General features: G+C 39.0%; 1 protein-coding gene across 1 annotated transcript in view; it reads left to right on the top strand.

Annotated features, from left to right (window-relative positions):
- wdr27 (WD repeat domain 27) overlaps window positions 1–13,912 on the top strand; it is a 52,922-nt gene extending 39,010 nt beyond the window's left edge. Inside the window, exons 24-25 of the mRNA XM_008280672.1 lie at window positions 3,872–3,970; window positions 13,799–13,912. Of these exons, the coding sequence (XP_008278894.1) occupies window positions 3,872–3,970; window positions 13,799–13,912 (213 nt within the window). The remainder of the gene's footprint in view (window positions 1–3,871; window positions 3,971–13,798) is intronic.
- Window positions 13,913–14,277: the final 365 nt, after the last annotated feature.

Here is a 14,277-nt window from a genome sequence, read left to right on the forward strand (position 1 = left end):
CCCAGGTCTGGACTCCTTTACCCTCTTATATCCAGCTACTGACCTCCATCACAAAAGTTCAAATGTTGACTTACTTGACCCAGTAGAGGTGAAAAACTGCAGGAAAACAGCCGTGCATCTTTATCAGGTTTACCTCCATTCAACATAAGGACTGTTTGTGCTTGACTCAGAGATTATTTTTTGGATTCAAGCCTTTTTCCAAAGAAGTCAAATTCACCAGTCATGTCGAAGCAGAACTGTTTAATTGCTTTTCCAGACCGTGCCTTATACTTGCTTTCAAGACATTTTCAGAAGACAGCCTCCCTTTTCCTTATCCATCTCTCTTTTCTTCTGGTGTACGTGCTTGTTGAAAGCAGTGGAATAATATATGCATGCTGCTGGTTATTATTAATTATGGGGACTCAGCACGGCACGGACATTTGAGAGCATCTCTGTCGAGATCGGACATTTCCAGCATTTCTTGGAAATTGGGAGAGTATACGGTAGTGAGCTACATCGTATTTATTTGTAGCTACCCTGAGACTTCTATAAGCCAGACACATTTATACTTGTCTTAATATATCAAAAAGCAATCATGGAAAAAAAAAAGAAGCTGAATACTCTAAAAAAGACTCCCTAGATCATATTACACATTTTCCAAAAAGCATAGGCCAAAAGCAATCTAAGTGGAATATAATTTCAGCGTGCTCGATGTTAACCTGTTATATGTACAGTACAGTTAAAATATATTGTGTTTTCTCTCACCTTATTTCCCCTTCTTGCAGCTGACATTGAATTGATTATTTAGAAGATAGCAGCTTTGTTTTTAATTTGTTAATCGAGATGTATGTCTGGTGATTCATTTTTCTATTCCCCCTGCTCCCTATTTCAGTTACTGTTGATATAAACTGACACATCTGCGGATCCATGTGATATTTAAGTATTCCTAAAAGAACTTTTTTTCTTCCAAGTACCTAATTCCCTTTCAGGCACCGCACACTTCATGTGCCTTGGACAGGAGTCACTCTTCTCATGGACCTTTTTGACAGAACTCGCTTGAAGCTTCTTCTTTTTTTTTCGGGGAAAGATAATGCAAAACAGCTGCAGGAATCTGATGAGTCGTCATCTGGTAACAAACATCCCCACATCTGGTTTTATCTGTGCTCGTGGCACAGAAGCAAACAAATTTGTCTGAAAATGTACTGATTATATACAGAGAAAAACTGTGCTAACAAGCTGATAACACAATCACATATCTATTCCTAGATTTCAACGTAAGTGTTGATTGAAGAGGTCTGTACAAGCACGACGCAGAAGGGTCTTTTCATCCCCCAAGGTCAAGTGGAAAATCCACACCTGCTTAACTCCTGCAAGGATGATAAGCAAAAAAAGGCTTTAACTACCCCAAAATGGAATATAACAGTAATATATATGTAAGGGTTCATTAGGATTAGTAATCAGTGTCAATGTTCGCTTTACTTTGAGGTACTCAGTGTTTTGTATGCTATTTGTGTGACATACCCAAGTGTTACAGCAGTTTTGTATGTTTTGATGTTTTCAACTTTACACTTTTTTTTCTACAGTTTTTAGTGTTTAGAAATCTGTGTGCAGCTTCCTGGTTTAATGTTACCTTAACACAAACAGTTATTCCAAAGCATGCAATCAGGGAATCAGAAAACTGTCATCTTTTGATTATTTCCATTCAAAAAAGAATTTTTATTACTCTGTTGAGCTTATCTCCAGAGTCATTTAAGTTTAGTACAGCAGTTGGGAAAACTAATTCTGGCGTGATATTACGTGATTCACATGTCTGCTATGTGTCTGATATCAACCAGAGCCAAGTCTTGCTGTCTAGCCAATCTCTGAAAATAGTTAAAAACCCCTGATGGTCATCAAGTCAAGTTTAACCAGTGTGATGATATTTACAGTAAATCTGAGTGTTATTAAGGTGTTGTTTAGACCGAATACTTCATTTTTCACCCCATTCGATCAGTACTAGCTGAATGCATGCTAACTTTATGTGTATGAAAAGTTCCTTTTGTAGCCAAGATGTGTTAGATCTCAAATCAAGATAAGCACAAAGTTTTCCCTGAAATTTAAAATGATTCATCTGTTTGCATTTGCTTGTGTTTTCCATTGATTGTTAATTCAGTTGTACTGTAGCTACTAAGTGTTTCTTGTTCAGTCTGAATTCCGTTGTGCATTGCATCTCATCTTACACCAGCCTTTATGCATCATGTCTTACATCTGTACATCACTGCATGGCTCAGCGTTCCCACTCATCCTGGAAAATCCGAAAAACCTACAATTTGTTAGACCCCTGTATTCAGCCTTGGAAAACTCCTGGAAATTCTGAGAAAGAGTAGAATGTCTTGAAAACCACTGTGATATCCTGGAAAATAATTTTGACATTCTTGTCTTTTGCTGAGAGCAAGCTGTGAGATCTCTACAACAGATGGCAGCTGAAATTATGTTCAGGGAGCAGGAGGAGTTAGAACAGCAGGGTCACAGTTTAGTCCCCGAAGCTCGATGAACGTCCCAACAAGTTGAGGGATTCTGAACGCACCCTGAATCATGTCAGGTTGGTGAAGACAAAACAAATTAAAAACTACAAAGCCAGATAAAATCACAACTAATCAGAAAACAAAGAAATGTATATGACCTGATCCCTTAAATGCTAAAAGTAGTTCTAACCAAATAATTATATAGATGTTATCAATAGTGGCGAGTACAAGCCCTCCGACAACGACAGTAGTTATATGTAACAAAAAAAATACTGTTTATCATGACTGGGTAACAGTTTGAGCAACACATAACATACATTTATGCATGTGAGTAGATTTGCCTAATGCATAAGTAAGCTTCTGGAACTCCTGACTTACTGCATGAAATGGAAAAAAAAAACAAGATGGAAAAGAATAACACCTGCCCTTCAATACAACCTTAAAACAAACTGTTTTATAAATCAGTTAATCCCTCACTACAGTTTGTCCATCAGAGAGCACTGATATGTTTACCTGTTGGCTATACAATGGCTAATACAGTGAGTGCCTTGGTCAGCATGGCTTGATAATCCCATTTAGAGGGCCATGAAATGTTATTCCTCTCCACCCTGAGGTCCGTGTACTGGGACCACACTAGTATTAAAAAGCAATGAGGCACCATTTTTGAAGGTTGCAGAGTTATAAATGGTTGTTGCATTTGTTGTGTTTCATACTTTTTGCATCAGATTTGTATCTGATTTGGTAGCGTGACCCACCATACTCACAGCATGTGTAAGTGTAATGATTTTGATCAGATCGAAGTAAAATTGTCTGTTGTTTCTGGAGTTTTTCAGATCTCACCCTGGCCTGGTGATGAGAACAAGGAGACTTATTATATTTCAGGATTTTCCCCACAGAGCTTTGCTGGAGGTTGTTCATTTTGGCCTCAAAGTTGCAGAGTTGTTACTGGCTGAATTTGCGAATGATTAAATGTTTACTGTGACTAAACACTAAAGCCAGTTTCAATGTGTGCAAGTTGGTTTTCATAACAATTTAGAAACATTGCTCATTTAAAATCCTTCTCTGCTCAAGAATGTGTTTTTCTTATTGTTACTTTATTTGAAATTTTGATTATGTGCAGGTTACTTTGCTCATGTAAATCTGAGGTTGATGTGTGTGTATGCAGTCATAGTGTTTTGACCTCACAATCAAGTCTGGGTCCAAAACACAAGATACACAAATGATGTGATGTGGAAGACGATTGCCAAACCAACACTAGTCAGTCGAGGTCCCATCGGTTATAGCAGACTTATGTCACAGAAAATGTCCTGGAAAGCTTTTCATGAAAAAGAATGGGAGCCATAGTAATTACATTTCATGCTTTTGTTCCTGTATCTCATTCATTTCAGGCCTACATATATGACATCCGTAGCAGCACCTACCTCCACAAACTTCAGAAACATTCAGACACAGTGCTCAGTGTTGCTTTCCACCCAGCCAAACCAGAGGTAAGAATCTATCTTTACACTTCCTTTCTTTTCTCACAACTCTACCATGCCTTCATGCCCCATTTCACACGGCTAAACAATGTCCTAAACTTAAATAAATCAGTCAAATGCATCTTTATAAGCCGTTGAGCATAGTTTTAATCTGGTAATTTTTTTTTCGTTCACATCCTGACAACCACAGTCAAAGTAAAAGCACAGATTGCTTTCCAGATGTTGGCCTATGTTATCTCTGCATAAACACCCCAGGGTTTACTCTCTGCTGTGCTCCTGGTTGTGCATGCACTCCAACACTTAAATATTTCCGGGTACAAAAGGCCTGTTTAATGCAGCATCTGAATATTTTTAAACAATAATTTTCGAATTTCATTTGGAAGTTGTTTTTTTTTCTTTTTTTGCTGCATCCTAAACAACCTACTGGCATTTTTAATTCAAGTATTGATGTTTATGTAAAACATGTGAAACAGGCATGACTGAAACATGCTGATAAACAAAGATAAGATGTCATATTCTAATAAAAACGTGTATTTTGTTAAACACACATCCAAAAAGTGAGTATCCAGGATACAATGTAAACGCCTCAAACCTCTTGTGATGAACAACAAATGGAAACTGGTGTGATTAAAAAATAATAACCTTTATAATTATTGCATAGAGTCAGTTAGTTGAACACATCTGCACCTCTTCTTGCGCTGCACTCTAAGTGTTTGTAGAGAAGGTATGATATCCTCAGGCTGAGGTTGCATAGCAAAGCTTATTGAGACCATTCCTAAGTTCAGGGTGCACTTGTGTATAGCATATGCTTGTTTCACTGTAGGTTTCATACACAGTGCATAGGATGTTGAAATTACTAACAAATTATTTTCTATAAAAGTTTTACCACCCTAGAATTTCAGTGTGTACAAACCCAATGAAAGTGCTGCATGAAAACAAACACCACTGAGACAATAAGCTTTTGTCTCGATGTTAGCGTCCTGGAACATTACCGTTTTGATTTAAAATGAATATCCCACAAACGCTCTGTGGGTGTAACCAGTGGTGGCTAGTTTATAGTCCAATCAGATAATGAGCACTGCTCTTCCGTGCCATAACCCTGTGGGATCAAGTGGCTTTGCTTTGTCTACTGTGCTGATCCAATTGAATGACTGTCTGACTGCAGGGCTGTGACTGGCTGCACAGCTCCACATTTAACAAAACATGTACACGTTGGTGCTTGTCCAGTTGCCTTTCACCTTTTCTGCTGACTCCTTATCAAACTTTTACTGGATCCTATACAGTTCAACATTGTACCATGTTGTTGGGTTCTGTCTAAAGAGATGCAGCACAGACAAAATTCTCTAATTATGGTGTTGTATGAGTGTCAGATGTCAACAATGCTTTGGAGGCTTCAGTTTTTTGCTGTGATCTCTTTATTTCAGATTGTCTCCATATGATTATTTTTTATCAGTATAAACTGGCACACATCCCCAGAAAGCATGGAAGTGAAAGGAGTCTCTCTCTCAAAAAAGAAAAACTCACACATAACAGAAAATAGTTTTGTCTTATCCTGCTATTACTGGAAAATAGGAAATCTGAGTTTACAGTGCTACTTTATTCGAGGATCCTTCCAATGTCTCTTACAAAACTCCAGAGCATTTTTAGAACGAAACAATTCCCCCTACAAATGTTTTTATTGTTTTAATGGATTTCCTTTGGAGCTCTTCAAAGCAAGTAGTATTGCAAAAGAAACATTTTAAAATATAATATCACAACCTCTGCTGGACGCCTCATGAGACTTGTTGACTGTCTTTTCGACTGGAGGCACATGTTTTAAATCTGCATGTCCATCTGTGTAACTCCATTCAGTTCAACGTTGCGGCACAATGATACATTCAGATTTCAGAGTCTGAAAAGTGGAAAGTTTGGTCCATGGCCATTAACTGGCTGAATTACAGTGATCTGCAGAGTTTGAAGACACACTTCATCAGTCAGAGCATGCTTGCTCCGCATCAGTATTCTGCACATTCTGTTTTATTTGATGGGACATGCGGTCAAGCAGGAACGCAAAAAATTAAGAAGTATTGGTACAATTGACTGAGCCTTTATTGTATTTTAATAGAGTAAACATTAGTTAAATCTTATCAAAGTGAAAATGTGTATGATGAATTACATTACACATGTGAACTCGTACTATAGTAATATTACAGTAATACCATAACAAATTATTTCCACATGGAATTCTAAGCTTATTGCTTGATTTTCTTTTTTTTGTCAACATAGTTACTTTTACAAAAAATGATTTACATACACGATTTACTGTATGTATCATGTATCAGACTGAATCTTTGTTTTTTTCATGGCATCTTCTCTTCTTGGCAAGTACTTGTTCCAATTCTCCAGTTAGTGTCACTGCCCTTCTGAGAATACAGAAACCTGCGAGGAAAAGTTGTAAAATGCACGAACGCATGACAAAAGCTGGAGGACTCGCTAAATAAAGAGCCATGACAAGTCTTCCCACAATGAAAATCAGCATGTCCACGTGGGACTATCTTAGTTCAAACAAGGTGAAAAGCTGGTATAAGTATAAGTACTGCATCTCAATGCTGACATGCACTGGAGCTGTGGCATCTAAATATTTAGTTAAGTACCAGATCTGGGTCTTTTGTGGATGAGGTTAGTCATTTTTGCCTGTTTTGTTGAGTTTTGGTGGAGTTCAGTGGACTGAATTGCAGTTTCCTATTACACGTGTTCTGTGTTGGCAAATCGTCTCCTGCAGTGTTTGTCAAGCAATTATCTCAACTCAGTTACCACACAGCTGGGGACATTCATGTGCATTCTTCACAGATCTTTTCAGGGGTGGTTTAACAGAACCAGTCAGGGGAGGCAGTTTTTCTCAGTTGTCACTAGAGATGGATCTCTTGACATGCAAGCTTAGTAAATGTTATGATTCCATCCATAGCACTTTATAACCGCTCTTGGTAGTGATTCATTATTCATTCTTCGGCTCCTCAAGGCCTACTTACTAGCATTTTCCAAAATTTTGTCACATGCTTTTTGCCGGCAGATGCTGTTTCCCCACTTGTCATGCAGATGGTTTGTTTTAAGCCTTAAGTGGCGTACTCATATAAATGTATGGAAACTTATTGAATATTGCTGAAAGTGTAGAATTTCCCCTCTATACATACTTTGAGAGCTACAGACAGCTGTACTTCATATCAACTGAAAAGTGTATCTTTCCTGTTGCTTAGGCAGTTTTAGTTCCACTTGATTTGGTTTATCTGACTTGAATTGATGCATGCATATCGTTTCTTTTTTTTTCTTTCTTTTTTTTCTACTTTCTCTTTCTTTGGCCAAAAAAAGAGATGCATAAAAAATGATTAGAAGTTCAGGTAGTCCTGGGAAATGTCTTAAAGTTAACTGAGACCAAGGCCATGCGATATAATGGTAACATTGCTGTATTTCCTGAGCCTGTGCTTTCTCCTATAAAAAATGTTGGCAAAAAGTGTCCCCAACCTGTGCTCACCTTGCTATTTAGCTACATTTGAGGTCCAGATGTTGTACATATTTACTGCTGTGAGAACCTTCTGATGCGAGACACAGACAGATAATGCAATGCATATTTTCCACTCATTTTTCACTCATGTTTTCCACCCTAATACTTAAAAGACCATCAAGCAGGCGGATCTACCTCTGGGGTTCATTCCCTCAGGTTTATTCCTGTACTTTAAGTCTGTAATGAGAGGTCCCAGCTTTTATTGTCACTTCACTTTGTTGTCTTGTAAAACCTTGCGGGATTTCACATGGCATGCCTTTGTAAAGTTTTGCAAGCTTCTCTGTGTTGGACTTAAATGTGCTACCATAAAAGTTGACTTGCAAATTTGTCCAGAAGTATTTTTCACACTTGTAACAGAGTGTTGTTGTCTGTGCTTGTCGGACATACACTGAGCTTACGTTACAGGCAAATGAAGCTGTTGTCAGTACCTGAAAACCAACCAGTTGTTGTACTGTACCTGCAGGTACCTCCCCCAAAGGATTCTTCAATTTAAGAGCTTTGGGATACTAAGAAAAATCGAAGAAGAATGCAGTAGCCGGAGGCAAAGAAACAGTGACTTCACGAAACAGGTTACTAGGTCATTCTGAAGAAACAGACTTCATGACGCTCTGCTCTATTTGGGTTACTCAGATCTCTGTACTGTCTCATCCCAAGCTGCTGATAGGTCCAATTACGTTGTTCCACATCAGCAGTGGAAATGCCCTCATAGTATTAGCCAGATCTTGCCTATTAGTGAAGATAAGTTCTTTTAAAGGTCAGTAGAGTAGCCTCATGTTCACCTTGATTTTACTGAATATCAGTGAGCATTCAAAACCTGTCTCCATCTCCATCCTCTCATTGCTCATGTTAATCTCTTGTATGTTAAAGTGTCGCCAGATTTAACTAGTTCTTCTTGAAGGCCACCTTTTATGTGTAAGAAACTAAATTTTAATGACAATTTTAGGGCTAAACACAAATCAAACAATCAAAAAAAGAATTCAAGTCAAAATGGGACACTAGAAAAAAATGGTGCTTTGCAATCTGCCAACTAAACCATAAATCTATCGGCAAAATATTACTTTACAACACGCTATATGCAGTTTCTCTTGGCTATTTGCTGGCAAAAGTTACAAAAGAGATCCATTCAGTGGAAAGGTTGCCTAAATGTCAAAGCATTTAAAAATCAAAGTGTGAAGATGACCAAACAACAGTTTTAGTAGTTTGAAAAAAATATATATCAGATTAACAACTGTTTTTGGTTAAACACATTCTCATATCAGATTTTCTGTTGTGTAACAAGTTTGTTTGTTTCAGCAAACGTACCCTTGAGCAACACACTGAACCACCTGTTCGGTTTTTAAATGCATATGTGTGTGTGTGTGTGTTTCTTGGAATGGCACGCGACATGAAAGCCAAATTAGAAATGTTTTTATTTCAGCGATAGAGCCAGAATGAAACAGGGCCCATGAAACACTGTCTTCGGTTTCAGTTTTTGGACCAAGCGAGAAGTTTCTGAACTCTTTTTCTCAAGTACTTTGGATCTCATTTTCACTTCATGTGTTGGAGTGAGTGCAGGACTGTGACCTCGTACTGACACAAGCAGCTGTCTGTAAAACTTAACACGTATTATCGTCCAATCGAAGATGAACAGAGAGTGAATCATCTCGGCGGCTTTCATGCTCAGGGCTACTCTTGTCTCCATATGTCAGCTTGTATCATCTTTGCTCTTTGCAGGCAGGCAAAAAAATGCAGCTGGTGTCCCACTGGACCGTTTTTACTGTATCATTTTATTTGTGGCCATTTGGCGTTACTTATTCAAACTCCTTAGCAGGGATGGACTGGGACATTAAGGAAGTTTGACCCAGGGCTGCAGCATGGTGCAACCGACACCACTAAAGCTGTAATGATTAGGTAATCGGATTATCTGATGAATGAAAACATCGCTGGTAACAAAACGATTAATCGTTAAAACATTTTTGATGTTTTTTTAGCTTCTCAAATGCAAAAAAAAATCCTGCTTTTCTCTGTTTTATATAAAATTACATTTAAAATCATCAAGCTTCCAGCGCTTCCTGGCAGGGTTGACTTCTAATCCAAATTCTATCTGTGGAGGATGACTGCACACAACAGGAACGATGATCAGTCCACATGCAGTAAAGGCACTGAGTTATTTGACAGAACGCATTTTTCTATTATTTTTTAACCATTTAATAAACAAAAATGTGTCTGGCTCACATGATGCATAATGGCACAGTTTTATGTATTAAAATAGCATTTGATAGCTATGATGAGTAACACAGTAAATGGATCAGTCTCAACACATAGCCAAAGCTATGCTCTTGACTTTTTTCCCCCTAAAACAAGTTGATTGACACAAAACTTGAATCAAAATAATATAAAACAGGCAAAAACTTAAGACGTCACGTCCGTCAACATGTTGATACTCTGAGCCATGAGGACTCATAAGTCCTTATTACACTTTTTCATGATGACACGAGTATTCAGTATTGTTGGGTCGGCTCATACCCGTCCTTGATTTTGATCTCAGCTATGTGGCTGTTAAGTTTAGTTACAGTATCTTATATGGTTGTGATTCTGTGGCATTAACAAAATCTGTCCACAGACATCCAGAAAGACGGACAGACAGGGTAGTCCCTCACACCTGTCTTCATAGCGCTGTGTTAACGTTGGAAAATAGCAGGACCCATAAATATTCTGCAATAAGCTTGTTTGTGCTACTTTACAGTTGTTCTGGGCAGTGCTAAGCCCAAGATGCAGCAACGGTGCCCCTGCAAAACAGACTACAAAAACAGACTCACCAGGGGAAACCAATACCAGCTACTCGTAGAAATATGAATAGTTGACAGTGGCACAATATAGCCATAGAAGGTCTGAGCTTTTAAGCACAATGAAGCAATTTCTCAGATCAAGTAGAAGCAGAAATGTGTACAATTACAGTGTGTGCTGGTGCGACCCGCCTCAGTTCAACAGGTTTGACAGTCTTTGACTGTGTTCAAGTCCACTGGGCATTCTTGACATTGAAGAATGTGCAGATTAGCAGTCCTTCTCTGCTCCTCGGTCCTTTTCGTAGTATTTTATCTCTTCGTTTCCTCTTTGCCTGACCCCGGGGAGTGAAGCGCTCTGTTCTTACTGTAGTGGCCAGACAGCAAATACAGAGGTGGACTCTGCTGTCTGCTCCAGAATGTCACATCAGAGTGAGACACAGACTGAGCAGAGACAGCCTCCCTGAAATCAACTGGCCTGTGTTCAGCACAGCTGGAACTGCAACGAACAGGAAGTTGCAAAGTCACAAGAGGCATTTTTTTAAAGTATCAAAACCGTTCACACATAGTAGACAGAATTTTCTGAGTGGTCTGTGGTGTTGGTTAAAAGTGTTGCCCTTCCTGTCACTGAATACACAGAACATGCTGGACAAGGATATGCATATTTGTATTCACACTTTAAATGCATGTCACACATAAGACAGAAAACAAGCGTACTGCATTTAAAGTCTTTTACGATGCTGGTTTTGCTGGCTGGCTGTTTGCAGCTTTTTCCAGCCCTTATTCTAAACTCAGCTAACCGGCTGCTGACACCAGCTACATACTTAGCATACAGACATGAGCGGTATAAATCTTCTCATTCACAAGCACAAACACATGGAAGCTTTGATTCCTTATAGGCACACAGATGGGCCTGTCCATGTCTCCGTGCATAAATGATTGATAGGAGGTTAGAAAGATCTCAGTGTGATCATATACGTACATACATACAAGCTGCTCCCAATTTATCACCACAAGCAACAGACGATACATTTCTTTTCCTGACCCCGTGTTGATAAAAACCCGTGACACAAATAACCGTGATGACCGTCTGCTCCTTGTCCCATCCTTCATGTCTTCCTTCCCCTCTCAGCATGTTCAGTACAGAACATCTTGGTATGCTGGCATAGGTGAAGTCTGTGCTCTACGAGTGATGTATGATATCCTTTGGGAGGGAAAACACATTCATCACCGTATTATCAAAGCCTTAACTTTTGTTCATACCAGACAGACAATTTCTGTTTTCCAGAATATTTCCAATATTTCAATGTTAGGTGTTCACCATTGAAAATCTAATCCACATTGTGTTTTTAATCTTTTTTTTCATATATTTTTTTGCTTTAAACTATTGATTTAAGGTCTTTCTTTGTGGTATTGCGCCAACTTACCCGACAATAACTTAGATTATGTAACACGTGTGACGAACCGTCTCAATCTCAATCTGATTTTAAACTTGAAAACAAAAATCCCAGAAGAAGAAGCAGCCCGACATAATTTCTCATGCATGAACCATGTCTTTGAGATTATTACAGCTCATATTAAAAAAAGAAAGAAAAGTGTACAACATGTGTTTGTGTATGACTGAAAAACCTACAGTATATAACAACAGTTTCAATGCTGCATAAAGATGTCTGACATGGCAAATAAATCTTTTAGCTGAAATCAGACTCATGAAAACTGTGTTTCTTAGAAGTGGGATTTTGAGGAAAACCAAATAACTCACTTGCTCCGGCCCACCATGACCCCAGTCTGTACGTCTACAGTGAATCAGCTCGTAACAACCTCTGACTTCTGACCGTGAAGGTCAACCAGAACCGTCAGTCCTCATCACTTTAGCTCTTTTTTCAGCCTAATTAGACAAAGGTTGAAGGTTGCAGAGATGGAATGTGTTGGATTTCAGTTTGCTACGAGTGTAAAAAATTTCCATTCATTTTAGTTTTTTGGAGAAAAAATGTGCAGTTTGCTTTCAACTCTACACTACATGTTTACATGAGTGTTATACCTTGGTGATAATGGTTTTGGATGACAGCTGATGAAGAGAGCAGCAGTTGCTAATGGAGCTCTTTGACCCTCTTAAGTTTTAAGTAGCTTCTTCAGCAGTCCCGAGGGCAGCACCCAGACAGCTTGGCTATTGCTGATTAAGGTCACTGACGAGAGGTTGCGGTGAAAGAAGACTCTTGAACATGGAAGAGATAGTGAAATGAGCTGTCAGACTATCACTAGAACAACACATGCTTTTGTAGACTTAATGTGTTTTAGCTTGTTGGGCTGCCGTTTGAAAAAAAATTCTTTGGACACACTTCCTCTGTGTGTCTATAGGAGAGAGGCTGTAACTTTTACTCGTCAACGGCAGATTGAAGCCATCCCAGTTTAGTATGTTTGAGTCATCCAACCTCAGCCCTGTGACTCCCAGCACAGGCATCTGCTTACTGGTAAAAGATTATTTCTCCTGCTCAGAACTGCTTTAGTGCATGGAGGAAAAAAAAAAAGTTCTATTGTTGTACCAAATGTGGTTTTTGTCACCGCTTGGCAAATTTGTTGTTTTCCAAAGTTCCTGTTGTTGGTATACTTTAAAAAGAAGCTTTGTCTTTACAACCACTTAGCATCCATGAAATAGCCATAAATGATATTGATCAAAGCATGGACATTTACCAAAGCATTCCCACTTGCAATTTGTTGCGTTTTCCTCACTTGTCATCATCTAGGATTTAGGAACTCTGTTAGGACTTTGAAGTAGCTTTGAAATGGTTTCACATATGCTTGAAAACTAAATGAAAAGATAGCCATTTGAGAATAGCTTGAATTATGATAGCTCTGTCATATCGTATATTCTGTTTTGAGCAGCTGCAGCTATGAATATGTTTCATAAGCTCGTTCTGAACCTCCAGTAGAGAGTTTCCCAGTACTATTGCTGCTGATTGGGTGTCAAAGTGTTGAGGTAATGCTTCCTCACCCTCATCTGTTCTACTGGCTGATAGAAAGAGATGAGATAATGCACACTTCTCACTAAGAAATAGACTCAAGAACTGATTGTCATGTGTTCTTGGCTGTGTGCAGCATCCACATGTTGGTCAGAGTGCGGTGTGTGTGTGTGTGTGTGTTTGGGTGTGGATTGGTGTTAGTTTATTGATGTGTGGGTGCCTTATTAATCTGTAAACAGCTGACTCACCATGACCAGTACTGGCAGGAACCTCAAACCCCCACGTCTGATAAAACAAAGTTATATAACAGAGTTTGGGCCAGGTCGCTTCATGTTTTTTCGTGACAAATGGCAGGTATGGAAAATTAAGCATCTCAATGGAAAACACAGTGTGGATCTTAACCTCCATGGTGCTCGTCTTCCTTAAGAAAGCAGGTGTGCTGTTACGCAACTCAGCCCTCTAAAAGGAGAGAGGGGTAAAAAAGAGAATGATGTGTGACACAGTTCCCGAGAAAGACCATCCACAAGAGTAAAAGCTGAACATGATGTCATTCTTTTTTCTTCTCTGTCTCTCTTAGCTGCTGACTGGAACCCTGGATGGGAAGCTCAGGCTGTTTCAGTCCAGCAGTGGGTCTCGTTTGTCTCATGACACCAATGCTGCTGGGCACAGTGTCCCCAACATGACTGCATAACAACAGTTGGCTCCTGCAAAGACCATTCTGGTTTCATTAAGGCCGTTCCAAACCACTTGCTGAGATTTCACTGGGAAAGGAGAGCCGAGGATTTTCGTTTTTTGCTATTGGTTTAACGAAGATCACAAACAGAAGTTTTTCTACAGCTGCACTTCCAATTGCAAAAGAAACCGCCCATTTCAGGTCACTCATCTTTGTTAAATTTCCTGTATATACAGTTTTTTTTTTCTGACTGAGACAAAGGAACATCAGTGTTTTGTATGATTGTCTCTCACTAGATTAATTTAACCTCATTAGAGTGATTCAATATTTACTTAGTTACAGATAATTGCTGTTAGCTTTGCCAAAAACAACTGTATTAGCCC

This window comes from Stegastes partitus, unplaced genomic scaffold (assembly GCF_000690725.1).
Source record: "Stegastes partitus isolate 25-593 unplaced genomic scaffold, Stegastes_partitus-1.0.2 Scaffold206, whole genome shotgun sequence".
NCBI classification, from domain to species: domain Eukaryota; kingdom Metazoa; phylum Chordata; class Actinopteri; family Pomacentridae; genus Stegastes; species Stegastes partitus.